Source organism: Polistes dominula, unplaced genomic scaffold (genome assembly GCF_049000335.1).
Source record: "Polistes dominula isolate Pdom_NZ unplaced genomic scaffold, Pdom_raw_medaka contig_12, whole genome shotgun sequence".
NCBI classification, from domain to species: Eukaryota; Metazoa; Arthropoda; class Insecta; order Hymenoptera; family Vespidae; genus Polistes; species Polistes dominula.
The window spans coordinates 4,866,239-4,893,975 of NW_028301116.1; the positions used below are offsets into that span (position 1 = coordinate 4,866,239).

The 27,737-nt window shown below is 34.6% G+C and overlaps 4 protein-coding genes across 9 annotated transcripts; 2 read left to right on the plus strand and 2 right to left on the minus strand.

The window, feature by feature from the left end:
- Nucleotides 1–4,961: 4,961 nt before the first annotated feature.
- LOC107068049 (protein Wnt-5b) lies at nucleotides 4,962–21,460 on the plus strand. Of its 5 annotated transcripts, XM_015324095.2 has the most exons (9): nucleotides 4,962–7,203; nucleotides 7,287–7,493; nucleotides 14,666–14,751; nucleotides 19,185–19,450; nucleotides 19,549–19,729; nucleotides 19,803–19,914; nucleotides 19,988–20,090; nucleotides 20,190–20,357; nucleotides 20,440–21,460. In XM_015324095.2, exons 3-9 carry the CDS (start codon nucleotides 14,672–14,674, stop codon nucleotides 20,625–20,627), a joined length of 1,098 nt encoding a protein of 365 aa, XP_015179581.1. In that variant the 5' UTR covers nucleotides 4,962–7,203; nucleotides 7,287–7,493; nucleotides 14,666–14,671; the 3' UTR covers nucleotides 20,628–21,460. The 5 variants fall into 5 exon arrangements, with proteins under 5 accessions (XP_015179581.1, XP_015179571.1, XP_089032920.1 ...); XM_015324085.2 differs by lacking the exon at nucleotides 7,287–7,493; XM_089176794.1 differs by lacking the exons at nucleotides 4,962–7,203; nucleotides 7,287–7,493 and adding an exon at nucleotides 10,639–12,870.
- A 269-nt stretch (nucleotides 21,461–21,729) lies between these two features.
- Nucleotides 21,730–22,839, minus strand: mRpL18 (mitochondrial ribosomal protein L18). The gene is made up of 3 exons (XM_015324047.2): nucleotides 22,520–22,839; nucleotides 22,290–22,403; nucleotides 21,730–22,167 (listed from the first exon to the last, which is right to left on the minus strand). The coding sequence occupies exons 1-3, from the start codon at nucleotides 22,708–22,710 to the stop codon at nucleotides 21,939–21,941; spliced, it is 534 nt and encodes a 177-aa protein (XP_015179533.1). The 5' UTR covers nucleotides 22,711–22,839; the 3' UTR covers nucleotides 21,730–21,938.
- Nucleotides 22,840–23,034: 195 nt separating this feature from the next.
- On the plus strand, nucleotides 23,035–25,951 carry LOC107068371 (PHD finger protein 12). Of its 2 annotated transcripts, none has more exons than XM_015324700.2 (5): nucleotides 23,035–23,365; nucleotides 23,485–23,684; nucleotides 23,969–24,246; nucleotides 24,332–25,410; nucleotides 25,505–25,951. In XM_015324700.2, the coding sequence occupies exons 1-5, from the start codon at nucleotides 23,318–23,320 to the stop codon at nucleotides 25,877–25,879; spliced, it is 1,980 nt and encodes a 659-aa protein (XP_015180186.2). In that variant the 5' UTR covers nucleotides 23,035–23,317; the 3' UTR covers nucleotides 25,880–25,951. The 2 variants fall into 2 exon arrangements, with proteins under 2 accessions (XP_015180186.2, XP_015180177.2); XM_015324691.2 differs by having other exon boundaries at nucleotides 23,036–23,365; nucleotides 24,329–25,410.
- Nucleotides 25,952–26,010: 59 nt separating this feature from the next.
- LOC107068383 (GPN-loop GTPase 3) lies at nucleotides 26,011–27,515 on the minus strand. The gene is made up of 3 exons (XM_015324713.2): nucleotides 27,156–27,515; nucleotides 26,737–26,933; nucleotides 26,011–26,653 (listed from the first exon to the last, which is right to left on the minus strand). Exons 1-3 carry the CDS (start codon nucleotides 27,198–27,200, stop codon nucleotides 26,056–26,058), a joined length of 840 nt encoding a protein of 279 aa, XP_015180199.2. The 5' UTR covers nucleotides 27,201–27,515; the 3' UTR covers nucleotides 26,011–26,055.
- Between the last annotated feature and the right edge of the window lie 222 nt (nucleotides 27,516–27,737).

The following is a 27,737-nucleotide window of genomic DNA, read 5'->3' on the forward strand; positions in this document are numbered from 1 at the left end:
ATCAAATGAGGAGGGTTGTACAAGTACCCTTCTAGTGTCCTCCCTACGGTACTTAAACCAGAAAAACTCATTGTGCCCTCCTCCTCATTAGATGCCACCTAGCAGTCCCGGCCAAGATAACAATACCGTTCGTGTTTTTCTTCAACGATCTGTAGTTGAGAGAAAAAGAAAACAAATAGTGTCTACTTATGCATAGGGATTGTTTGTCATTCTTTTCTATGGCGATACTAAATATATACATTCATACAGTGCCGAACAAAAGCATTGACACAGACTACATTTTTTTTGTAATATTTTTTTTGTTAATTTATATAAAAAGTACGATTATTTAGTTAATACTTTTTTTGTTAAATATATCTCAAATGTTTAAAGTTTAAATATATTTTAAGTTACGGAGAAATTAAATTGGTGTACAATATATATAAAAAAAATAAAATATATAAAAAAGACCTGCTTTTAATTACAAAATTATTTATAATTATTTATCTTTTATAGTTCGATTTCTTTTTCGTGATTTCAAAACAATTTGTATAGCTTGAAATCACAGATATTAAATCTCTAAAAATAAATTTAAAATGAATTAATTTTCAAAGATACAAAATTTATTTCCATATTTCAAGTTTGAATTAATTATCGTCATAAATAATCTCTTACTGATTACAAAATAAAGATTATGAAATATTATGTATGCTCATAAAGGAAAAGAAAATTAGATTAAAAAATAATATAAATTTATCAATATGTGACTTCAAAATTACAGAAGAGGCTTATAGAGATTTAAATAATAATTTTTCTTTATCGTACATCTATTTAATTTTTACCACTTTCGAAATAATTAAATTTTAGACTATAGAGATATATTTGACAAAAAAAAAAAAGAAATTTAATAAAGTATTTAATTACAAATTAAAAAATGAATTCGTGCCAATATAAGTCATTATTCTTCGAGATTGTATATATTGTATACACAGTAAGAAAATATTTGCAAAAAAAAAAATTCAATCTCGTTCGAATTATAAAAAAACAAATGGAAGATGAAGTTTCAACAGATGAATAATATTGAATTATTGATCTTTCATTTGATATTTATTATTGTTTTAATTCAATAATTTCAATGTCGTTTACAATCGATCCAAGGGATCGAAGTTTCTATCTTGTAAGTTGATATCGATATCAACTTCATTCCTTTCATAGTCTAGATGGTACGTATTCGTTTCGATTCTAAGAACTACGTACTGTACATACTACTATTACTACTATACTACTACACTACTACTATTATTATTACTACGTATGTATACATTGTGGAAGAGTAAAACGTAATACATGGCATGGCTGGGGATTGGAGCGATCGTTTCCTTTCGTCTCACGATGCGAATGAAGGCACTCCTTGATGTCACTCCGGTCATCCTAAGAAATAAATTGTTTACGCTTCCTCGATACGATCGAAATGATTTCGCCGTCGTCTTAGTCGTCGTCGTCGTCGTTGTTGACGCCTTACCAGGCGTTGAAGTTACATGTGGCAACGCGAACGTAAACGATTTCTCAACTTATTCGACGTCAAACATCAAAATATCTTAGCGAATATGATGACAGGGATGAACAATCTTTTAAATATTAACATATTCGCGATAGGCGTCATTCGGATGAAACGTTTAACTGGATACTTCATAAAAAATAATTTGAAATAAAAAACATATTATTTAGATAATAACAATAAATATTTTACTATCCAACGAAATTGAACAAACAAATGAATTAGTATAATTTAATATCTTATGACATAGGACTTACGTCATCGATATTCAGTTAAATAATTTGAAACGATGTAGTATTACGTTTTCGGTCCCAAATGTGTTGATAATAAATTTAGTTAAATATAAAATCGTTAATATTTTGCAATATGTTTCTAGCTAATAATAATTATACGTTCTTTTTGGTTTAAGGCCTGTGCCCAATAGTTCTAAAAAAAGAAAAAAAACATACTATTTGTATCTTGTATTTTGAAAAGGATCATTAATAAGATCTTCTAAGTTAATCGTTTCTTTTTTTCCTTGTTTTTTTTTTAGGATGATCTTCCGAAATCTCTGACAATCCTTGAATGTTTCGGTCGTGACGATTCGAATCTCGAAATACCGTGGTAGTATCTTCTCGTGGTAATGGCCGAGACAGAAAATAATCGATCGACGGCAATTTTTATTCTCGATCGCGAGGGAGAAGAAAGAAAGAGAAAACAAAAAAGAAGAAAAAGATCGAGCGGATAATGTGGAGAAGGTCGATAGCGAGCGTGGAAAGAGGGACATTTTAAATGAAGTAAAGCAATCGTTTTCTCTTTCTCTCTTTCATTTTAATTAGAGAGATAAGAAAAACCTGAGAAAATAATCATTTAGAAATGGTAGGTCTACTTTACAGTTCTCACGTGCATTCTCTCTCGTTCGACTATTAATCGGATAGAAAGATAAAGAAGAAAAGAAAACAAAAAACGAAAATGTACAAGGGAAACAAATTGGGATGCATCAACGAAATTTAATTATTTATAACAATATGTTAAAATAGTCAACATTTAATTATTTACTAGGAAACATTAACAGTTACTTTAAGTAGTTTTATATTTATAGTAAGCCAACGTACCACTTCCATTGCAAATTTGAAATAATTAATATTTGCTTGTAACACAAAGCTTCAAAATTCTTATATATAGAAGTTTATTTTAGGATTTATTAAAATTAAATTATATAAAATAAAATTTTAATTATATATATATTATATTATTTTATATAATTAAATTATATATTATAATAAATATATTATATAAAAATAAAATTTATTATTAAAATTTGTAAAAGAATATTTTATTATTAATGAAAAATATAATTTTACCTATATGATGCGAAATTAGTTTCATCAGAGTATTTGAATTCACATAAAATATAATAAAAATATTATACAATAATTATTTTTCTAAGTTAGTTGATTTTCTCTTGGCATCTTATAATGTTTTGTAAACAATTGAGCATATCTTGAGACCAATTTTCTTATCAGTTATGTACAATTTTACTTTACTTATAATAAAAAATTTACAAGAGAGTTTAAATAATTCTAAAATATGTTCTTTTTTTTGTATAAGAATTTGACAACATTACATTAGAAACAGATTTAAAATCTACAGTAGTGGTACGAATACTCCCATGACTCATTGTATATTCTTTTTGTTCCAAGTTATTAGACAAATTTATCTTTCAAACTGACAGAGTTACCCAGTAATTTGTTATACCCAAAATTAACCAGATTGGAATAAAAGGGAACCTTAAAGTTAACAATCGGGGAGGCCACTCTTTCTTATGAGCGACAGGAGCCAATTCCAAAAGAAAGAAAGAAAGAAAGAAAGAAAGAATGAAATAAAGGAAGGAAGGATACCCGATGAGTTCGAAATGTTTTTCCAGCGTAACGACCGAAAAAAAAGTCCCTTTTCGAGGGAATCTCTCTTTCGTTCTTCGCAAAACTGGTTAAACTCGAAGAGAGAAAAAGTGAGTGAGAGAGAACGAAAAAAGAAAGAAAGAAAGAGAGAGAAAATGAGAGAGAGAGAGAGAGAGAGAGAGAAAGAGAGAGGAAGGAAAGAAAGGCCGACCCCCCAAAGAAAAGGACAAACCGCATTATTACGAAGAATAGCGTCGTTCCTCGTGCGTACGAGCGTGTTCTTATACATACATAGATGAATACATACATACAAATATCCATAAATATATACGCACTTACGTATTCGTTCTTTCTGGTCTTGGCATAGCTATTCCGGCGTCCTTGAACAATGATCCGAATGCGGAGCAACGTACCGTTTCCATCTCGAAACGCACGATCCTAATCGTTAATTGGGGGGTAGCAGCTCGATCATGCTAGCCACCCTCCCCGGATATTCTTTCGAAGGGGTTGCTGCCAGGGTGGGTAGGTAGGAAGGTAGGTAGCTAGAGCTATGTATATCCTGGTCCATACAGAAAAAGAACGAAAGAAAAAAAGAAAGAGTGAAAGAGAGAGAAAGAAAGAAAAGTGAAGGAACGAAAGAAAGGAGCTGCTAATTGACACGAGCGATTGCACGTAACGGTATAATTAGAGAGAAGAATACGGAGCCCGGGCCGGTGCACCGATGAACCAATGAACCGGCCAGGGAACGAGAGAAAAAGAACAAGAAGAAGAGGAGGAGGAGGAGGAGGAGGAGGAGGAGAACGAGGAGAACGGAAAAGGGGGCGGTTGAACGAAGAAAAAGAGAGAAGAATGAGAGAAAGAGAGAGAGAGTGGGGGAGGAGGGGGGGGAGAGAGCGAGGACGAGAAGAAAGGACAGAAAGGCAGAAAAGCAAAAGGGGAAGAGAAGCAACGGCGACGGTGGCAGCCGCTGGGTTTCGTGCGACCGATCGAGGGGGCTCCCTCTTTGCCAAGAGTAAGAGAGTACAAGAGAGATCGAACTAGTTAGAAAGAGATAGAGAGATAGAGAGAGAGAGAAAGAGAGAGAGAGAGAGAGAAAGGAACACATTGAGAACAAGGATAGAAGAATCGTTCGAGTGTCGAGAGAGCGAAAACTAGCGAGAGTAAAAGAGAGAACTGAGAACAACTAAGAGAAACTGAAAGAGAAAGAAAACAGGGAAAAGGGTAGATGAGAAAGAGAGAAAAGTTGTGGATTTTGGTTGATCCGCGAACATTCCGTAGCATCTCAGCACGGCAGTAGGTTTCACACCGTGATTCGTACCCTAAGGGCTGGCAGCAGCAGTAACAGCAGCAGCAACAGCAACAGCGGCAGCAGCAGCAACACGAGGCGGTCCTTCCACGAGGAGAATCGTTCTCCATGGTCTTCTCTCTCTCTCTCTCTCTCTATCTCTCTCCCTTTCTCTCCCATTCGCTGTTTCACGCGCGTCTCCCTCCTTGCGTCGGTGCCGCCGAAGGAGGCAAAGCACCACACACCGGTGCCGCGAGGATCCCTCGACGTAGTCGCGCTCGACGCCTCGAATGGCGAGCGTCTCTCTCTCTTTCATTCTTTGTTCTACTTTTTTTGTCAATTTTTCCGTTTGCTAGGAAAATACCTTATTTTTTGAGAGGGTGAAAGATCAATTATACAAATTTTTTACATTGAGATTACATATACGCGATCGAAGATTTTTACGGAAGTCATTGAAATAAAAAGAAAAGAAAATAAACAAGAATAAAAACAAAACAAAAAACAAACTTAATAACAACAGAATAAATAAAATAAAATATTCTATTGGTAGAAAAAAAAGAAATTAGATGCAGTGTAGAATAATTTAAAGGAGAAAAGGTAGAAGGAAAAGGAGGAAGAGATCGGTGGTGGTGTCCCTCCAAAAGGAATAAAGATATAGATCGGAATTGCTCCAGAAACGATTGCTACTTCTTCCGAGTAAGAGAGGGAGACGAAAGAGAAAGAGATTCCGAGAGTTTCACGCCGAACGTTCGATCGTTTACTCGCTCGTTCACTTGTTCGTTCGTTCGTTCGTTCATACGTTCGTACGTTCGTACTCCTTTTGCTTTCCTTTGACATCGTCAACCAACCTTTATTCGTCTCGTCTCGTCTCGTTTAGTATCTTCGTTCGTAAACGAGAAGAGGATCGTTCGGTTTTCGATCTTACATCGAAATAGTAGACAGAGAAGGATTTTAACGTCGCGTGGGAGTCGAATACTCGCGCGCGCGCGATCACCTAACCAACCAACCAGCCAACTAGCTAGCTAGCTCACCACCAGCTAGCTTGCTAGGCTCACGTAAATCGACCTGATATCGAGATTTTCAGCGAACGTTTTAACCGTTTAGAAAGGAGAACGAGTAATATCGTAGGGAGGTATCAGGAAAGTTCTCTTTCGTATGGGAAGAATCTCATCGTCATCATTTCCTCTCTTTTCTTTTACTTTCTTTTTTCTTGTTTTTTTTCTCTATTTACATATATTTATACGCATATACATTTATATTCGTATATAAATATTCAAAACCTACCTACATATATTCGTAGTAAGCACGATCTAGCAAACTCGCGCTGGCACAGAACGCATTGTTCTCCGTAGGTGTTTTACGAGCGTTTCGTGGAATCTCCAAAGCAAACGTAGAAAGTGAGAGAAAGAGAGAGAGTGAGAGAGAATGAGAGAAAGAGAGAAAGAAAGATAGATAAAGAAGGAAAAAGTGAAAGAAGACAGAGAGAAACGGACAGGAGAAAAGAGAGAGAGAGAAAAAAAAATATTAGGAAAATAAAAGGGAAAGATTTGCTTTTGAAGAAACGTTCAATAAGTTGTTAAAACAAATTCCTCGTTTCGGAAGAACATCGACAATCATCGTCATCATATAATCGTCATTGTTGTCATTTATGTCGACTATGTTGGAGAACCCGTTGATAAAATAACCGCGCGAAATAGCCGCGTGTCTAGTTAAATCCATACAGATCGACCAAGTGTTAACAGTACACGGACGAATGCCAGGTGTTCGAAACTTCGATGAAACAAGGTGTAATCGGGGCTCTTCCTCTCTCTTTCTCTCACTCTCTCTTGCTCTATCTTTGGTTCCGTTGACTCGAAGAAGCCGATAGCCTACGAAGGAAATGGGTCGAGAGGTTTCCGTCAGGCAAGAGTGTCATTGAGTGCTTTGAAAAACAGAAAAGGAAGGTATTTAACAAGTTTCGTAAGAATTAGAAGAAAACTTAAGAAAGAGAGGGGAAAATAATACGAAAGTTAAATTACGAAGATCAATCGAATTATTCATTTTGCTTACGAGACCTTTTGGTTCGATCTTGGTCAGTGTGCATATGCGCGCGGTTTAAAAAAAAAAAAAACTTTCTGTTCGCTAAGAACATCTCGAAAGGATTACGAAAGAAAGATTGAGAGTGAAGAACGGTGACAAGTTAGAGACAAAAATGATGGACGAAAGTTTAATCTACGTGGTGGATGTGCGGCACTCGATCCATTTGACGAAGAAAATACAGCTGCTAAGTACGACTCGTTGAAAGCTCTCTCTCCTTGTTTGTTTATGCATTTTTTTTTTGATCCCCTTCTTGATACTTTTCCTTATCCCAGTTCATCTTCCCTAAAAGTCGGTCGCCTTTTTGGTGATACACGTTGGAAATTTCAAGTGAACTTATTCCTAGCCGATGCAAAAGGTGTCGTTCTATTCCACGAGGAATAAACAATTGTACGCTGGTTAACGACGTTGGATATCATCGATTGGTGAGTGAACTATTACCGATTTGTCACTGTTACATTGAAATTATTTGTCCACGCTTCATTGAGCATTACCTTTTCTCCATTAGCTTTTTGTCTTCAAACAGATACTCGAATCCTTTCACGATTATCAATAATACAAAGCGTTACCATTAATAATACGAATAAACCTTACCTTACAACTTTCTAATGATAAGAAGAAGAAGAAGAAGACGAAGAAGTGGAGGAAGAAGGAATAGAATAAGGCAATGAAAGAATCGTAAAGATAGGAACGTTGTACATGTTGATATACGTAAGTAAGTATATGTAGACGGAAGCCGTATTATAATTCGCATGATTTTACGTACTTTCTAGACAACTATCTTTCTTATATCGAACGTCCTCTTGTTGATAATATACAAGGTGATTAAAAATATATGAGCATAACTTTAAGGGTAGTTTCAATATGCTCAAATAAGAACAACAAGTTCATATAACAATATGAATCAGAAATGACAATATTTTCGAATTATAATTGTTTTATTTAAATATAAACTATCATAGAAATGTATTAGCTAATTTTTACACGTATCGTTATCCCTAACAGAATATACTCAATTGATTTTACATATTGCTTAAACAGTAGGAAAAAAAACCATACATGAAATAAAAACTTTGTCATATCGAGATTTTATGATAATATTAACTTTTGTTCATATTTTATCAGATACCAAAACCATAACTTTGGTTCTTATTTGAAGGATACAAAAACTACCCCTAAAGTTAAGCTTTCAGATATTTTGAGACACCTTGTAGATGCATGTAATTAGAAAGGAGAGTTCTTATATACTTTGGTTCGAACAAGTGTGTGTGTGTGTGATCGAACGCGACACGTGTGTTTACATACATACTTATATACTTACCTACGTATTTTAAGTACAACTACCATGTATTATAAAGAGGAGTTTCTTTTTTCAAAAAAGAGAAAGAAGAAGATGATGAAAAAAAAAGAAAAAGAAACGAAATCTTGACGTGTTCAACGGTATATGTAAGACTCTAGGAAATATAGGTGGGAGGTATTCGGTATGATAAAAGCGACCACGAAGATAAATTCTCATCGGCGCGTCCGCCAAGCCGTAAAGAGATGCATCGGCATTGGACACGTAACGTGGCTTTTGCCGATCGGCAAACCTAAGAGCAAAGTAGGTATCCCAAGGAAGACGTTGCTAGCTCAGAATTTATTCCTCGTAATCGCTAAACTGGCAATGATTTAACGATGTCTCGAAAGATTAATCGGCAGCCTCTTTTAACGACTCTTAATGCCGCTCGTAAATCATCCTACTTAAACCTATGAGCAGGAGAGACTGATTTTATTGTATTTTCACTGGCTAATCATAGTGCTCCGATTCTTTCCACTTTTAATCGTCTCGTCGTATATTTTCTTAAGTTACTTGTGATTTATTTTATGTAAATACACATAGATACTTTCTCTCCTTTTTATAATGGCAAAATAAAATATAATTAAAAGCAGTGTTCCGGTATTTTTTTTTATTCTAATATTTTAAACGTCTCCGAAAGCAAAATAAGAAACTACGAGAATCACTGTAAACCTGTATTCTATGATATGACGTTTTTACAATATTATTTTAACTTTAGATTTGATTATGTCTAAAAACAATAAAAAAAAAAATAAAAATAAATTATGTTTAATCTTGTACGATCTGCGTGTTATAGGAAAAAGGGTGCTTTAAAATTCATTTAAATGATATTTGAATGTAATTTTCTCGAATAAAATGTTTAACGATAAGAACGGAGTTCCGAAAATTGGTGCTAAAAGTAATATTTGTTACGATGAGAGAAAAAGAAAAAAGAACAAACAAAAAGAAGAACTTTAATTGACTCGCAAAATCTAATTATTCGATCTCTTCTTAGAATCTAATAAACGATAATATTTAACATTTTGTTTGGGTCGTGGTTTCAAATGTAACTTAGCCTACACACGATTCGCAACGACGACGACGACCTTCTCGATTCAGAGCGCAAAATTTATGCATCAACGTCTCGGGCTACCTGCGATCGTGGGTATCTCGAGGATACGGCAACGATCTCTTAATTACTCGAGCAAACGACTTTGCTGACAGGGCTAGTAATTGAAGTCTTCTCTGATGGTTGTGATCGAGTAGATTAATAATAAAGTTCGATGTACTATGCGAGAAATTAGCTAATATCGCGAATATACTTCAACTCGATGACACTTATTTCGAAAAATCGAGCCAAGGGTGGCAATAATCGACTATCGAAAAATCTCTTCAAACGCGTTACGTACAAAAATGCGATCACGTAAGCGAGATTGATTGGTTGGAATGCTTTTCTTCGTTGGCGTTATTATTGGAGCGATAAGTTTCATTTGTGTCAATCAATCGTGGGAGAAGGAAAAAAAGAAGAAGAAGAAGAAGAAGAAGAAGAAAGAAAAATAAAAATTATAAAATGAAAGCACAAGTAACGTTAATGGTTTTACCGACGCCATTCGTAAATCAATCGAGAACCGTATAATAAAAGAGAACGCTTAACCAACAATCCAGGCACTCACGTTTATCCTAACGATTATTGCTTGATTACGTAGGAAGTAGCTGCATTTATGATGGCTGCGTGAGCGCTCGCACGCTTAAGAAAAAGAAAGAAAGAAAAAAAGGGAAAGATCCATATCGAGAAACGATGATAGTTGCCTTCTTCTTCTTCTTCTCCTCCTTCTTTTACCCTTTCCTTTTCTTCTTCATCCTCTTAGTTGGTAGTCATCTTCGCAAAAGCGCGCGTTAAGAAAAAAAAACGAAGAAAAAATACTTGCACCAAAAAGGACAAAGAAAAGGAAAGAAAAACACAACAGGAGGGGAAAAAAATATTCAAAATTGGTTTCAATATTTTGTAAAGAACGCGATAAAGCGATAATATGTGCGTCAGATTATCACTGGATTTAAAAACTTTCTCTGTCGTGTTATGGTGGACGAGCTGACACACCGCTGAAATCTTATACAGCACCGTAATATCGCGGTATACGGGATTTACAGCGCCATAACGAACGCATCGCGGATTTCAACCGGCGACATTCCCCGCTCGCCAACGAGTTTTATCCGCGCTTTTATCTCGTGCCTTTATAATGAAAATACGAACCGTAGGCGCGAGTACAAGACGCGCGCGCGACCGAGTGTTTCACGTTCTTCGTTCTCCGAGAGCACCTGTAAAAACGATTTCTCCTTCGGAATAAAAAAAAATAATCATGCAGCATCTATTTGCTTGCTATTTACTTGCTATTTGCTTGTTATTTGCTTATGGAGTTTGTACTATCTAAAACGTTCTTTGTAATTTCGTCACATTTTAAACATTAGATATTTTATTGAAATTTAATATTCATCTATGCTGGTGTAATGAAAAGGTTAACATACATATTCTCAATGAGTTTTGTACACATATACGAAATGTTAATAATAATAAAGTCATAGATATATTACGTGCTATTTAAAATAAACTTAACGATTAATTAGAAATCTAATAAGTATCGGTGTAAATGTTAAAGATCGTATGGGATAAGGGGGCAACGTTTTTGGGCAACCCCAGTAAATACTTATTACACTGGAACAACTACTTGACGCTACGTACCTAAACGTAAATAACATTTTGCCAATTAAAAATCAGTCCTCGCCGGAGGATAAATTAGTGCAGGCACGATGTTAATAAGGTACCTTCGCGAAAGCGTCGTAAAAGTTATGAGTTACGGCTGAACGACTCCCCAAGAGCGTAGCTACGCTCAAGTAACGTAACGTAACGCGTAGTACGTAGAGGCGTACAGTCCACCGAATCGAGGCTAACAAACAACAAACCGTTTGCCATTTACAGGAAGAGATTATACAGGCCGTTGAATGCAGAAGATGCATACGGCTTTCGCGCGTTATACGTGTAGCATGCGACTAACGAGCGAGCAAGTTCGAGCCTTTGGATAATTGCGTGCACAACGTTCGTATGACTTGGTGTGTAGGTACTACTCATATACTTTTTGGATATATTCCATAACGTATTTAAATTCGAACACGTTATTATATTTCCACGATTACATCTTTATCTAAAGGTACCCGGCATATTTCGCGTTCACTCACATTGCCTACGGTCATGATTTACATTGCTAGAATATTCGATTGAGACTTTTAGTGGAACGAGTCAATAATTTGATCGCGATAAAAGTACGCAATAACTGCAACCAGTCGAATTCCGGCCAATTATAAGCTAATAAATATCTCTCGTTATCACCTACTTTATATATCCTGTCGTTTTTACCTATCGTAATGTTAAGGAAATGAATAATATTTTATTACCTTACGAGAGATCCTGACAAGCGTCGATCAGGCTCACTGTACCTGTACCAGCAGCAGCTCTTCCTTCCAGGTTCAGATCTCCTATCTCCTCACCAACTTTTCTTTCTCTCTTTCTCTCTTTCTCTCACTCTATCTCTTCTCCCCTCATCTGGTCCCTCCATACTCCCTCCTCACCCTTCCCTCCTCTCTTCGACCTCGTAGACAGGCTCTCGTTTTCTTCTGCGTACGTACATCTCGAGTGTGTGTACACCATCCTTAGCTTCCAGCTTCGTTAAGAGGACTCGAGTTGTCTTGGTACTTCGCGTGAAAATCTAGAATCGATTCGTTCGCCCACCGATCGACTTAACGCTCCATTTTATTGCCTCGGTCGTAAGCATTAAATAAAAGTTAATATCAAGGATCGTGTTGGAAGGACGATTATTAAATGAAAACGTTCGTAAGTATTATATACAAACGTGCGTACGGAAGCTGAAAATAAGAAGAGTCATGATCATTCAGGATGATCCTGTTGTCCTCGGGCAGGTTGCGATCACGAAGTTGGATGAGTCGGTCATACGCCATGATGGTTTTATGGTGATCCGTCTGGATTATCTCTTGGTCATATAGGGCTTCTGTGGGCAGAACAAAGAATATGTTAATAAAAGGTGCCGTACAAAGCGTCGTGCTTTCTCAGATGCTCCACGCATTTGTCCCATCTATTGTGCACGAAGATATTACATAGAGAGAAGGAGAAGAAAATTGGCGAGTGTATTTACGAGGACAGAAGTTTCACGAAAAATATGATAAATGAGAGATGGGCTATTCAATAAACGTGTCAATGGACGTAGACAAATTATTCTTTGAAGAAATTCGAGAACAGAGAGAGAGAGAAAGAGGGGAGGGGAAGGTTTCAAGCCGAAGAATAATCGTAAAGACGTGTATATTATATCTTGGATATTAGGGTCATTAACTTGCCGATCGTCAGGAAGAATTGTAATTCTGATCCTTGATGAGAAACCGAGAGCGAGGGCACTTATGTACTTAAATTGTACATACATTAGGCGTGACGTATGTATGCATGTATGTATTGTAAGTAGATACATGCATATACTCTACGTAAAGAAAGAGAAAGAGAGAAAGAGAATGCAGCTCATTCGGCAACAAATGTAGCGGTGCTTATATTACCCACGGTCATGTCTTGTTCAACACACTGGGGAGATACTTTATTGCTGATAATTCGAGCCAGCCCGTGAGACATGCCGAAGCACGCCATTTACATTCCTGTCGCGATCACAAATGCATTTTATATACCGGCTAATATCCTGCTCGATCGCGTGGGCTAGATACATAGGTGCGTACGTGTACACAAATACATGCACACTTATTTATGCAAAGAGAAAGAAAGAGTCACAGGTAACGTACAGTATGATGATACGTCTTTGTACTAGTGTAGTGATGACCGGTGCGTGCACGTACTGGTCCTGTGGGCAGCCATGATCTTTGCCTTGGAACGAAAAACATTCAAGTCCTACCGATTATGGTACATCGATTCGACGTTACACCTTGCTCAGACTTTCTCGCTTCTGGACCTATGCTTGAGCTTGGGCCTTTGCCTCTCTTTGGATTTTACTCTTACCAAGCGAGCTCCAACCACGAACGGATAATATGAACTACGTCCTTGAGTTACGAGTTACATACTGCATAACTTTTCATTTTATACTCCCGTCCTATTGCCCTTACACGCGTACGATCTTAAGGATAGATAGTCCTAATTTTTTCCTCTCTCAACTAGAGATAAAATCATCGAAGAGGGTTACCTTCGTTCATCCATAATAAAGTTCCTTTTTCGTACTTTCAAGATAACAAATGCAAAAAGCATCCTTTAAAAAAAAACTAACGCTACCGGCCGTTTCTGTATTCGTAACAACGACCTTCCGGTTTACTTAGAATTACGCTTGGTCTTCTCTCTTACTATCGAGGATAAGAGGATTACGAAATACTTTCCAAAGTGGAATCTAGAAGTACCGATTGAAATTGAAAAGCGACCAGATATCTAGAAGCTGCTTCGTGCTTTTATCCAGCTCTGAATTCGGAAGCTGCAAATGGCACTTTATCCTTATCGCGCTTTGCTGTTCTGTAGAAAGCAATTGGTACAACGTAATGGCACGCGATATTGGTGTTTTCTTACTTTTGTGTATATTACATAGTAGAAAAAAAGATATGTATTTGTATTTCTTTGCTGTGTCTTCTGATACAGATCCTACTTATTATACATTTGTAAAAAAAATAAGTGTAAGTGACGTTCGACTATTGATTCTTCTGTCTCATCAAAATATGGATTCAATAAAGACATTCTAACGTTCTTAATACCAAAGTGTGATATGTAACTCTGACAAGGAACGCAAGAAAATTCAATAATGCAGTAGTCTAAGGTTATCTCTATCGAGCGCGGAAATATAATTAAGCTCGCGTTTACCCTCGATAGACTTACTGTGGCAACTCTTGCAACAGTGTGTCTTGTTGAGACCGAGTTGAGGAAGAATTACATGGCTACTGGGATATAAAAATTGAACGGGTGCGTAGAGCTCGTATGGTGAGTTTTCGTTCTATTAAATCAAAAGCTTTCGAAGCGATTATGGGTACATGGATTCGACGTTGCACCTTGCTCATACATGATGGCTGGCTTACGTGCTGTGTTGCTCTCTTGGTCTGGTTCGGCCGGTACTACTGGATAAAATATATCACTGGTATTAAGTTACGACTGACAAATTTAGTAACTTAAACCTTGTTTGCTTGCTTGCTTCAACTCGATCGTTCGTTCGTTTCGTTCATTCGTTCGATCGTACCTTAAAGACACGATGTTTGTATGTACTACGAATTATAGCAATCTAATTACTTCAGTTACATAAAGCATTAGAAAATAACGTCACGTTAGTTCAAAGTGGTCTTTTTTTATTTGCCACTTTGCACATATGTAGAACATACCAAGTCGAAACAGGAATTATATATCATTTAATATTTCTTTAAATTTATAATACGAGCTAAGAAAGGTATTGACAGGAACTGCGAACACGAGTAACATTTCGCGATAAGATAACATAAGCAATAGTTGATCGTTAGCTAAGCTATGCATTGTATTTTTCTAGATAAAGATGATAGTGCACGGCGGGCTACTGGTGATCCTAAAATTGGTACTGATCCTTGCTGCATCGACTATTCCAGGAACGTGGATGTAAGTATGTCATATACATTTTTATTATTAATATGATAATGTTAAAATAACTATCTTATTCATGCGTTTCTCAATCTCCTTTCTTATCTATTCTTTCTATCTATCGTAAGAAAGTCAGATGGAATGTTTTCTTGGAAACTAATCCTGTTTCTCAACAACTGTATTAAGCTCGAACATACGATAGGGAATCTTCTTCTTCCAACGTATGTTATTACTATCGATTAGGAATCAGCAATGATCAAAGAAGATTGTACTTGATAAAAAAAAGGAAATGAGAACAAATTCAAAAAAAAAAAAAAAAAAACAATGTAATTGTAAGTAGTAAAAAGAAAAAAAAACAAAAAGAAAGAAGCTTACAGATGTTTCTTTTACCTTACGGAGAGTGATTCAGATCAGCCGATATAAATCTCTTCTTTGCAAGCGTATAAGAAGAAGAAGATGAAGAAAAAGAAGAAGAAGAAGAAGAAGAAGAAGCAGTACCGGTCCTGTCACTCTCGTACGACCGACTGGAAGAGCCACTTGGACACGCAGATTGTTTATATTGCAAATAGTGGTAAATACGCACAGTCATCCTGTCCCTTTTTCCCTTTTATCTTCTTCTTCTTGTCTTTCTTTATTTTTTTTTGTTCTCTCTCTCTCTCATTTCCCAGTACGAAAGGTCGAACAACAACCATTTCGTGTCGGTTAGGTGGGAAAACGTTTTCGTAAAAAGATCTAAACTTCTTACAAATAAATCCCAATTATCTTCGGGAAAGAAGTGATCGATGGAAAGAGATTTAGAAAAAAGAAAAATCTGAACCGATTTCAACGAAATCACAATGTGGAAGGAAAGAAAAAAAAAGAGAGAGAGAGAGAGAGAAAAAAAAGATAAAGCGAGAGAGAAGCGCGGGTGAGCTGGGATCATTCATTGATTGGTCATGGTTATGGCGTAGGGTAAAGAATACTGGGGTGAGAATGGCAATTCAAAAATTAGACACACTCTCCTCGTTGGGGATACCAACCAACAAATGGACCGTGCGATACCTTCGGGCACGAAAAATTCCTCTCGATCGAGTTCCCACGAAATACAGACGAACCTAAAACTCTTCGACAAAGACCTAGAAATTATACGTTACGCGCTGATTTTGGCAAGATTCGAAAGGGTCATACCCTCGACTCTTGCGATACCCCTATGTACACGCGTGCATATTAATTTATCGATCGTCTCAAGAACGTTTGTAAAATCGCTAAAATTCAAGAATATACACCGGTGACCCAACCTACTCATTTCGTTTATTTTCTTTTTGTTTTAGTTTCTTTTTTATTTTTACCATCCTCAAGCAGTACACAACATCGTCGCCGGGATAACATTTTCTTTTCCTATTAATCTGCCTGGTTCTGTGAGAGCCATAATCGCGTGGGTGGGCCCGTCGCACCTCTAAGACGGTTAATCCTTCTTACTTTGCTTTGAGAATTAAGACAGGAACACAATGAGTCAAGGAGACCAACTTATTTCTATCTAAATCTTGACCTTATCTTCCAATTAGTCGTGCAATGATATACCCGATATTGAGTTAATACCATTTCCTGCAGGGATTTTTTTCAAATCTTTTTCTTATTATTACAATGAACGAATAATAAACACATTGATCCGATTTTGGATACTTATCGGAAAATAGATTTCTTTTTATTAATGACAAATATTTGTATTTTAACCCTTTGAGTGCTGAATACTATTAACTGTAAACGCTTTGTAAGAATAGAATATTTGATTGATAATATAGTTGTTTTGTTGATTGATAATATTAGCTCTGCAGCTAATAATAAATTATAATTTAATTAACATAATTTTGGTTTTACAAAACTGGAAACAATTATCGATATACAAACTAATATTCAATTTTTTTGCATTCATATCAACGACACATATATGCGTCCTTAGGCTGGCAACTTTTACCAAAATTTTTGTAGGTATGCATACATAGCACTTAAAGCATTAAAGTATGTAAAAAAAAAAAAAAAGAAAAAATCATAGATATCTTTATTCATAACAGATGCGATTATCACTTAGGCACTCGTGTTGTTAACGTTGGTTTGATATTAGATGAAATCGCGCGATAACCTTCATGTTGTGCTTCAGAAATCTCTAATCTTGTATCTACGTTTTACATCCTTTTAGGTCAACGGCCAACAACTTTCTGAGATTAGATTCCACGGGAGCATAGATAAATATTTCGCGGGTGCCGTGTTATGTCCTTCCCTTTACCTGCGTGAACTGTCCCGATTCAAATCGCAACATAAACTCTCGTAAATAGCGTTTCACGCGAATCTCGCTGATATCTCCGAGGACCGATTAAAAAGTTGCCCGTCGAGAGTTTCTTTTCGGCCCACGTAAGGAAAAAAGAAAAGAAAAGGAATTAAAAAAATAAACCCCCATAAAATAAAAATGGACAACTTCGAACGGTCACAGGACAGTCCGTATTGCTCACGCATTACGTTATTTTATTTAATGCATTAATTTAAAGGGTTTAAGGCGCGAAAGAAGATTAAGAAAGGAGAAAAAGTGTGTTTGTTCGCTTTTTATTGATCATAAAAGAAAAAAAGAAAAGAAAGAAGTAAGTTAGTCGTTCGTATCAAGACAAGACTGTGAATTTGGTCATTTGAAAGAAAATAAAAAATAAAAAAGAAGAAGAATTGATGTCTACATGGCTAAGTGTTTGAAATTGAAATTCGCACGTTAACGTACATTAATCTTCTAATCTATGCAATAAGAAATATGTATGCAAAGGAGATAAAAGTCGAACTGGGAACATAATAAATCGGATGATCCTCGTTGACCGAGAGGCTCGATATTTAACGTCGAAAGGACGACGGGTATGGGGGCTCGCGCTTATATTCGAACGTCGGTACAATCTTTTAAAAGACACAAGACATTACTTTTTTGGGACCGGGGGCCCCCAGTGCAACCCACGAGAATCCCAGAGTGGCTAAAGATGTTGGTTATGGTAGTGATGGTGGTGCTGGTGGTGGTGATGGTAGTGGACTCTCGAGCTGCTGTTGCTGCTGCGTGGGCCGAATCCTTCGAAATATTATCGTTCCCTCCTGCCCATTTCCCCTCTCATGTCATTGTTTTACAGAGGGGAGTGCAAAGCCGATGATATATCGCTGCTGAAACTCATTCTAGAATATTAATGTGCTCTATTATGTAGGTACTCCCTAGATTTTCTACCTCACCGGGGTTGCAAGCCGAATTCTAAAGAAATCGCACGGTTAGCAATACTCTGTTAAAATAATATTGGTGGAACATCAATACGGGGATTTTCCTTTAGAATTTCTCGGAGAAACGATTCTTTTCTCTCCAAGCGTATCGTCGTTTTCTCCTACGCTTTACGGTACCTCTATTATCGTTGGATTATCTCAACAAATAGTTCTCTATCTATTTATAACGAAACATAACGAGTGGCTATCATCTTATTATAGCAAAAAATCAATGCACACACATTTACATACACACATCTATATCCATGTCGACCGAGATAACTTCGACTGACCTTAACGTAAGGTTTTTAAAGCTCCGTTAAACATGCCCTTAATTAATTTAGCTAGCTCATTGAAAATAATTTTTGTTTAAGATCCGTAATCGATCCTGGATCGTTGCGTGATCATCCTCCACCTCCTTCACGTCGTCATCTTCACACATAGGGGGAGAAATCATTGACGCGATTCTAATCAGCTTGATGCACGCTATTACGCACGATAGTGTACCCATAGACTGTATTCAAGAGATCGCATGAACGGCCATCTCGAATTACAGATTAGCTCGTCCCAGTCTGTAACCTCCCCTTGACTTCTGTCTTTGACGGCGTCGTTCCATCAACTCGGTCCGTTGACTCACAAATGCGCCATTAAGAATCGCCGTAGAGGAAATCCGAGGGCCGTTCCTCGCCCACGGGCTGCCTGCACCGAATTTATATAATCGCCGTAACAAATCTTTTCTAGGCGTTAAGGAGGGGCCTAGCTCATTCACGATAGGGCTGCTTCGTAAACCACGTGCATTCGACTGCCTATCTCTTTAGCTATTGCTTTCCGGAGTAATACCTTAGAAAAATATCCTTGCTTTGCTCCTAACCCACCTTCTTCTTCTTCTTCTTCTTCTTCTGGTTCTTCTTCTTATGGCTACTACTATGGTAAAACTATATCGTATGCGTACCAAGGTATTCCCCATGATTGCAAAGGGGGATAACGATCGGAATGTCTGTGAATAGTGAATGGAAAGAAGACGACAAAAAAACAAGAAGAATTATGCGTTCTCTTCTCGTTGAATCCTTTAAGTGGCCCATTATTTCTCGCAAAGAACACAGAAGATCTTATTCTCTATCTTGTTAACTATCCATTCGGATATTGGATGATTCATGAAAAAAAAGGTCATATCATCCATCCATACATGATTTTAGAAACATGGGTATGCAGCACTTTCCACAATTGGAAACGGCTCAGTTTATGGAAACTTACGACGTAGAAGCCTCGACGATTTGCATCGGTTTGAAGGGTCTCTCGCAGGGACAGGGGAAGCTTTGCCAATTATCCGTGGATCATATGCCGAGCGTGGCGAAGGGCGCCAAATTCGGAGTCCTTGAGTGTCAGCATCAGTTTCGAGATAGAAGGTGGAATTGTTCCACCGTCAATGATGAAACTGTTTTCGGGCCGATCCTTAAAATAGGTGCGCCATTATCTCAATAGTTATCATTTCCAGAATACTAATAATCTCAATTAAGTATTTTACTCATTCGATATAATTGAAATAATTGTACGTTGCAGCAAGCAGAGAAACTGCGTTTGTACATGCTATCACAGCAGCGGGGGTAGTTTATTCCATAAGTCGAGCTTGCAGGGATGGACAATTATCATCTTGCGGTTGTTCGAGAAGTAGCAGACCGAGAGATCTAAATCGCGAATGGATTTGGGGTGGTTGTGGAGATAATCTCGAATATGGATATAAGTGAGTGAAATAGTTCATGAATTATCTTGCTTAATTATTTTCTCTACGTATTATAATATATATATATATACAGATTCACCCAATCATTCGTGGACGTAAGAGAACGCGAGCGTAGCTTTAAACGAGGTAGTAGAGAACAAGGAAGGAGCCTAATGAACTTGCATAACAACGAAGCAGGACGTAGGGTATCTATCGTTCTTTACTTTTGACAATTTAAATATGGATGAATGAAAAATTCAAATTGTTATTTCTTAACAGGCTGTTATAAAAAGATCTAAAGTAACATGCAAATGTCACGGAGTTTCTGGTAGTTGCAGCTTGATCACCTGTTGGCAACAACTTGCATCGTTTCGAGAAATTGGTATGTCATATATTTTTGTAGACATTTATCTTATGTAAATATTTTGAGATAACAAGAAAAAAAGAAATAATTTAATCGATAATTCAACTTGTATGACAGGTGATCTTTTATTGGACAAATACGATGGTGCAACCGAAGTTCGAGTAAACAGACGTGGTCGATTATCCATGCGAGATCCAAGATTTTCTTTGCCTACGGCTAATGATTTAGTTTATTTGGATGACTCGCCAAATTATTGTCTTCCAAATGATACTCTTGGCTCTTTAGGTAAAATAAGAAAGGACATATTATTTCATTAATTAATTTTATGTTTTTAATGACGCCTACTACTTTTTTTACGTCATCGTAGGTACGCACGGACGAATTTGCAACAGAACATCATCCGGTATGGATGGTTGTAATCTACTCTGTTGTGGAAGGGGCTACAATACTCAGAAATCAACGATCAGGGAAAGATGCGATTGTAAATTTCATTGGTGTTGCTTCGTTGAATGTAAAACATGTGTGAAAAACATTGATATTCATACTTGCAAATAAATTCGCGTGTGTCATCATTACATACGAAAAATATACTTTAACAGTTAATACTACTTGGAATCCAAGTTTTCTACCATGAAGGTATCGAATAGCGAACAAATTTATGCAGTATGTAGGGTGTTCGGTTAAACGTGATCATTTATATGCATACATACATACATACTATCCATTTGCAGTAACACAATTTTTTTATCGTTATAATTTTTTCATTATTGAACAATTTAAAATTGTTACGTTGATCATGGACATTTTGAAAGATAATTGATCACGAATTAAATTTAACACCCTACATAATTTGGTAGTGTAATTAGCGCTATATCAACGACGATGTATATTTTGATAAAAAATCTTAGGATAATCGTACAAATTGTAGATTTATACTAGAAATTGATATATGTATGTTATCATAATTTAGAAATGTAATTAATTTGATTAAAATATTCGTAGATTATAATGTAAACTGTGAACAACAACAAAATAACATATATATCATATACTTTTATTTAAATATGTTACTAAAAATAGAATACTTTTCGTGATGTAGATACAGTAGTATCGATATATCGTATGGCCTATTGGAAACTTAGACGAAAGAAGGCCTTTTACTGCACAATTGTATTTCTTTGTGTTATATTCATCACGTGTATCATCCCTTTTGATGTATATTCTATCATAACCGATAATACGATGATGATAATGTGATGATAATTATTTAAAATACTTCACTTTCTAAATACTAAACAATTTTAAGAACTCGTATTATTATATACGCAAATTTATTTATTGTCATTTATGAATAATTAGACATTGTAATAAAGAAATTACTGAAATAATTTTTCTAACGTGACTTTATATTTTTGCTTATTCGATAATATAAATTTTGAAAATTATAGAAATTTATTTAGAAATATATTTCACTTTGTGCTCTAAGAAAAAATTAATTAGAAATTAACTAAAGTGAATGCATTTGATAATTCTAATAAATAAATAAAATCTTAAATTAATATTAATGTATTTAATTATGTTATTTAATTCTATATTTATTATTAAAATTTCAGAGTTACTAGAAAATATTTAATTGCTTCAAATCCATCAAAAATAATAAACAATCAACTGAATAATTTATTATTCTCAGACATTCCAAATCTATGCGTTAGATACAAATCTATATTATATTATTTTTACGTAACAATTAAAAAATGTTTTATTTCTTTTATCCGAATACATTACAATGGCATCAAATACCTTTACTGCTTATACCATACCTTAAAATATTTACTTGAAAAAGAACTAACTTTGATTGTATACAAGTCATTCCTGAGTTTCCCATGGTTTCTCTGGTCGGAATAAACTCCACGGATATGGATGAATATATCTTTCGGGTTCACAAAGGATAATATTATTCTTTTTTAATTGTTCTAATAATAATGATACCTTACTACTGGGTTCTTCATCAAAATGAAGTTCACATATTCCACTTTCTAGACAGCGCAGTGATAACACTTTTCCCAAGGCAATATATGCCATACTGTCATATTGTCTAAAATATTGTAATGAAATGAAATCTTTGAAAATAAAATTATTACAAAAATCTAATATGTACAAATATTTAAAAAATTTATATTTTAATTATATAACACAGCATATTTTAAAGCTACATACCTGTACAATTGTTTTTTAAGCGCCCATTCATTAGTTGATACAGAAATGACAGTACCATTCTGAAAATGTACTACTTCACCAACTACGTAACGTTTATGTGGTGTAATTTGTAATCTGTGTAAACATAAAAATTGTAAAAAGATAAATGTAAACAATGTTTTTTTAATGATAACCTGTCTAGGATATTTAAATAATCATTTATTATAACCTTATATAAATAAATAACATACTTATGCCAGAAATTACGAAACTGTTTTTCTAAATGATATCCTTGAGGTTTCCTGGCTATTCGCAAACGTTCTAAATTTCGTGGATTCCGATTTATAACCTCAACGCAATTACTTATTAAATTTGCATTGGCGTGTACTTGTCTTTTTATAATAGAATTAAACAAATACGAGTATACATTTTTGGTAAACATTTTTGATATTTTTTCTTTTATAATTTACAAAATTATAGACTTATACTTAATATTAATAATTAAAACTATATATTATACTTAAAATGACACTAATCTATATGTAATCATACAGACACGGAGATAACAGAGCTCGAATGTGTATTTTAATATCGAGGATCGATTTGAGGTTAAGAATCGATACTTGAAATCGAAATTAGATTATTGCTATTAATAACTAATAGAATAAATATAAAATAAAAAGATATATATACATATACATATACATATATATATATATATATGTGTGTGTGTGTTAAGATATATTTAATTGAAAATAATGTTTTTTTTATTAATGATTTGTCTCAACTAGTAAATCCGCACAAAAATTTGAATTTTACCGCGTTGAATGTCTATCTTCTTATAACTGCATATATCATGGATGTAACTATTCCATGATTTAAGCTTAACCATTATTTTCAGAAAATGTTTCAGCGCTGAAGCGCGCTGAAGAATGGTGGTTAGTTATGGAGGATATGTTATACCTCAGGAAGACAATATTTATCTTATAATAATGGAATAAAATATAACACAAGTTGTTAAGCTGAAATAGATAATAAATTCAATTAAAATGGGTACTGTTGAGTACGGTTTTGCTTTAATTGGAGGATTGATGCCTGTAAGTAAATATCCATTAATAAGTAAATTGTATATTTTCAATAATTAGATTATACATTAGATTATAACCGACATGTATTTCTTATCTTTTGTTCTTTTAATTTCAATTTATATTTTCAGCAAATTCAGGCACTTATAGCTCCGCCAGTATCAGAAGATTCTAAATCAGCTAAATCTAAAAAGGAAAAAGAGGAAAAGAAACATCCTTATTTTAAAAGACGAGGTCGTGGCCATAATCATGATTTTTGTGATGCGTGTAGAGATGGAGGTGAACTAATATGTTGCGACAAATGTCCAGCATCTTACCACTTACAATGCCAGTGAGTCAATGATAAATAATAGGCCTTTGATTCACGCGATTGTATAAATGTATTTAAAATGATGTATTTCATGCTTTTAAATTCACTATCAAATTATAGAGCGAAGAGCATGCTTTGTAAACAAAAATTAATGATATAAGGTTATCGTCAGACATGTATTTGTAATAAAAGTTTACAAAATTTATTCTGCATTACCGATTGAACATTATAATTTGTCCTTTCTATTAATTGTTTATTACAGATCTTCTGTATTATTATCTATTTATAATTGTTTTTTCATGTAGTTATCCGCCAGTGGATCCAACAGATATACCTAATGGTGAATGGTTGTGTTATGCCTGTCGATGTGCAACGAAAAGAGAAATTTTAGGAAATAAAGGAAATGATAAAAAGAAGAAAAAGTCTGCATTAGAGATTTTAGCTTTAGCAGCCTCTTTAGTTAATCCTCGTGAATTTGAGCTTCCGAAAGAGTTACAGTTGCCAATAATATTTCCTGGAAGTAACAAAGTAGATTATGTATCTGGTAGAAGAGGAAAACAACAGAGTACATCAAACAGCAACGGTAATTACTGCTTTTTACTTTTACAATTATTCTTCACATTTATATTATTTGAAATTATCTAAATAAACATTTTTTGTATTAGTAGGGAAAAGTCATTGCTTGGATAATAATCTAATGGTACCATTACCGGCTCGTCTGTGCTTCGAATGTGGACGTAGTTGCAGGAAAGCACCATTAATAGCATGCGATTACTGCCCACTCTATTTTCATCAGGATTGTCTGGATCCTCCACTAACTGCCTTTCCTATTGGAAGATGGATGTGTCCTAATCATCCGAATCATTTTATAGATCAAAATCTTTTAACATCGTGTAGAGTTACAGAACGTATCAAGCTTTGGGATAAATATGCCAATCAAAGGATAGATCAGCATGCCGTGAAACTTGATTTTTTGCGTAAAGCAAGTACTGCCAATCCATTATTTCGCACAAAAGTAAAATTAGAAGGACGTATGCGGGTAAAAGTTCCTCCTTCAGTTAAATACCATTATGAAAATCCACCTCATTTGGATCTTAGTCATTTCAATCAAGAAACTTCTATAAGATCAACGATTAAATTAGATAATGAGCAAAAAGAAAAAGAAAATGAAAAAGAAAAGGAAAAAGAAAAAGAAAAAGCAAATGAAAATGAAAAAGAAAAAGAAACTGCAATAATAAATGATCTAGATACACTGAACAAAATTAATCATACTGATAACAAAGAATCGGATATGCTAATGGATATCGATAATTCACCTTGCAAAAATAATGTAACAGAGGTAAAATGTAATAGGAAAGAAAGCGATGAAGAAAAATCTATTGGTAAAGTGGAATTGATTGAGACAAGTGATACCTGCGAAAAACAAAATAATATAACAAATTTTGATGAATTTACATATAATGTGAAAGAAGGAGTGCAGTTATTAGAAAGACCAGTGTTAGAAGCATTAGCGCGTCAAAGATTAGAACAAATATTAAATCCAGAAGGAGATAATTATAACGCAATTAATTGTAAAGTTAAAGCTCGAGCTGTACTTTTTTCTTTAAGTGAGAAACCTAAACCATCTGTTTTTATGATTAATAAAACTATGACTATTGGAAATGGACCAAATTGTGATTTAATTCTGTCTAATTACGGTACTTGCAGATTAATATCTTCTAAACATGCTATTATATTTTTTGACGAGGTAAACCTTTTTCTAAATTACTTATATTTAAGAATATAAAGTTATCTGATACTGGTAACATTGATAATGCGATTATTTATCTTTTTTGTTTTAGGCAACAAATCATTACGAATTACTTAATTACAGTGAACATGGAACAATTGTTGATAATGTATTGTATTCTTGTAACTATAAGGAAGAATTAGAAAATGATAATAAGGAGGATAGTGGTGACACTAAAATGATGAGTAAAGAGCAGGAAACATCAGAAATGGTTAAATCTATAATATATAAAGAAAATCCTCCTTCTTTGAAAAATGTATGTAAAGAAAGTTTATGTAAATGCAGCACAAAGTATCGAAAAGTTAAAAAAATAGATTACTTGGAAGAAGGTTGGGAAGGAAGTGCGATTATTGCTCACGGATCTATTCTAAGCTTTGGATGTCTTACATTTGTGTTTAATACGATAAGTTCACGTTTAGATTATTGAGATCTAATATTGTAAATACTTATGTACTTTGTGCATAAAACTTTTTAAGTCAATAAGTAAATTAAAAAATGATCTTTTTTATTATATCATGTAAGACTTTGTAACCTGTGATAAGGAACATTAAAACATAGTGTTATGAAAATGGTTTATTAAAATATACATCATGCATGATTTTTTTAACTGTTATGCGTGTCATCTGCATCATCACCATTATTAGGTTCATCGAAATCTCTAATTTTAACATCTTCATCTTCTCCGTATTGAATAATATTATTGATAGTAAGTTTGATATCAGCGACACTTTCGTCATCTTTAATATTCAAAGGAATAAAACGAACTAAACTATAATCTTCGATAAGTTTACCTATAGCTTCTGTAAGTTTATGATGTTTTTTATTCCATGGATCACTTTCCATATTAGATAATAAACTATATGGATCGGGTTCAAAATATTCATCTAATTGTTTTTTTGAAGTCTTCGATATCAAATCCATTTTACTTAATATGTTTACATGTGGTATTTCTAGATTTACCATTACGCTTAAAGCTGCCATAGTACCCGATAAAAACTTCGATCCATCTATCATAAATTGACTATCCATTATAAATACTCCGCATATACGAAAATTCATCTTTTGTAACATTTTAATTAACTGACGCATGATTTTCATATGCGTATAAAGTTCTATTTGTCCAGGACAATCAAAAATAACATAATCGCCATCTACATCATCTAATTTATCTTCCAACCAAGTTGAATTTTCTATTAGGTATCTATAAAAAAAGGAAAAGAAGATTTTTATTGAAATAATCCAGAAATAAATATAATTAAGATAGAAGATATCTGTTTGACTTACTCCATACAAAATACAAGACCACCATTAGGCCCATATCTCAACTGCTCATCTTCCATAGCATCATCTAATTCAATTAATTCTCTTATGTCAACAAAAGGTTCATAATCAAAATGTTCTGCTGCAGGATCTAAATTAACTACTTCTATTGTTTTCATTTCATCTGCTGCACTTTGTTGCATGATAGAACAATATGTTGACTAAACAAATAGGGATATTACATTAGTTTAAGAAAATTATTGACAAACTTATAAAATTTCACATATTAATTTTATAATAAAAATTACATTAAAAAAAGAAATATTTTAATATATTTTTAAATATTTAACTTATTTAATGTTATCATTTCGTTGAAACACTAATACGCAATAATCTAATATTTGAGGACTATATTATTAACCATTTAAATAATAAAAAAATACCTTTCCACTACCGGCAGGTCCCATAACAAGTTGCGCGTACCTCATTTTGACAATAATTTAATTTATTTCTATACGTATAAATTTAAATTCTAAGATTATTTACTCTTTTTAGGCATTTTATATTTCGTGCTCGTAATAAATAATTGAAGATTAAGGTTATAATCACTTCTCATATCTGCGATATACTACCATACATACACACTAGTGTAATGCAGTGATGCACAGCCAGTGATCCCAGAGACTTTAGTTCGTTTGATGGACACAGGGGCGCAAAATTATCGTATGCGGCACAAAATTATCGTACACCCCGGGAAAATTTGAAATCCGACAATTTCTCGGACAGAATTTTGAAAAAAGTCCAAAAAAGTGTCCAAGTTCAAACTTTTTCAAGTTGATGACCTTTTTTTTTTCAGGTAGAAAACGTTCATTAATCGTTTAGTCTAATCGGCGGTTCGATAGCTGCACGGGAATTTTTTTTTCTTTTTTTTTACTCATCAAATTCCCAAACCCTATCATGAAAACGATGAAAACGATCGTCGAACGGGAGATCGTGCTGGGAGTGGTGGTGGGAGTGAGGGTTGG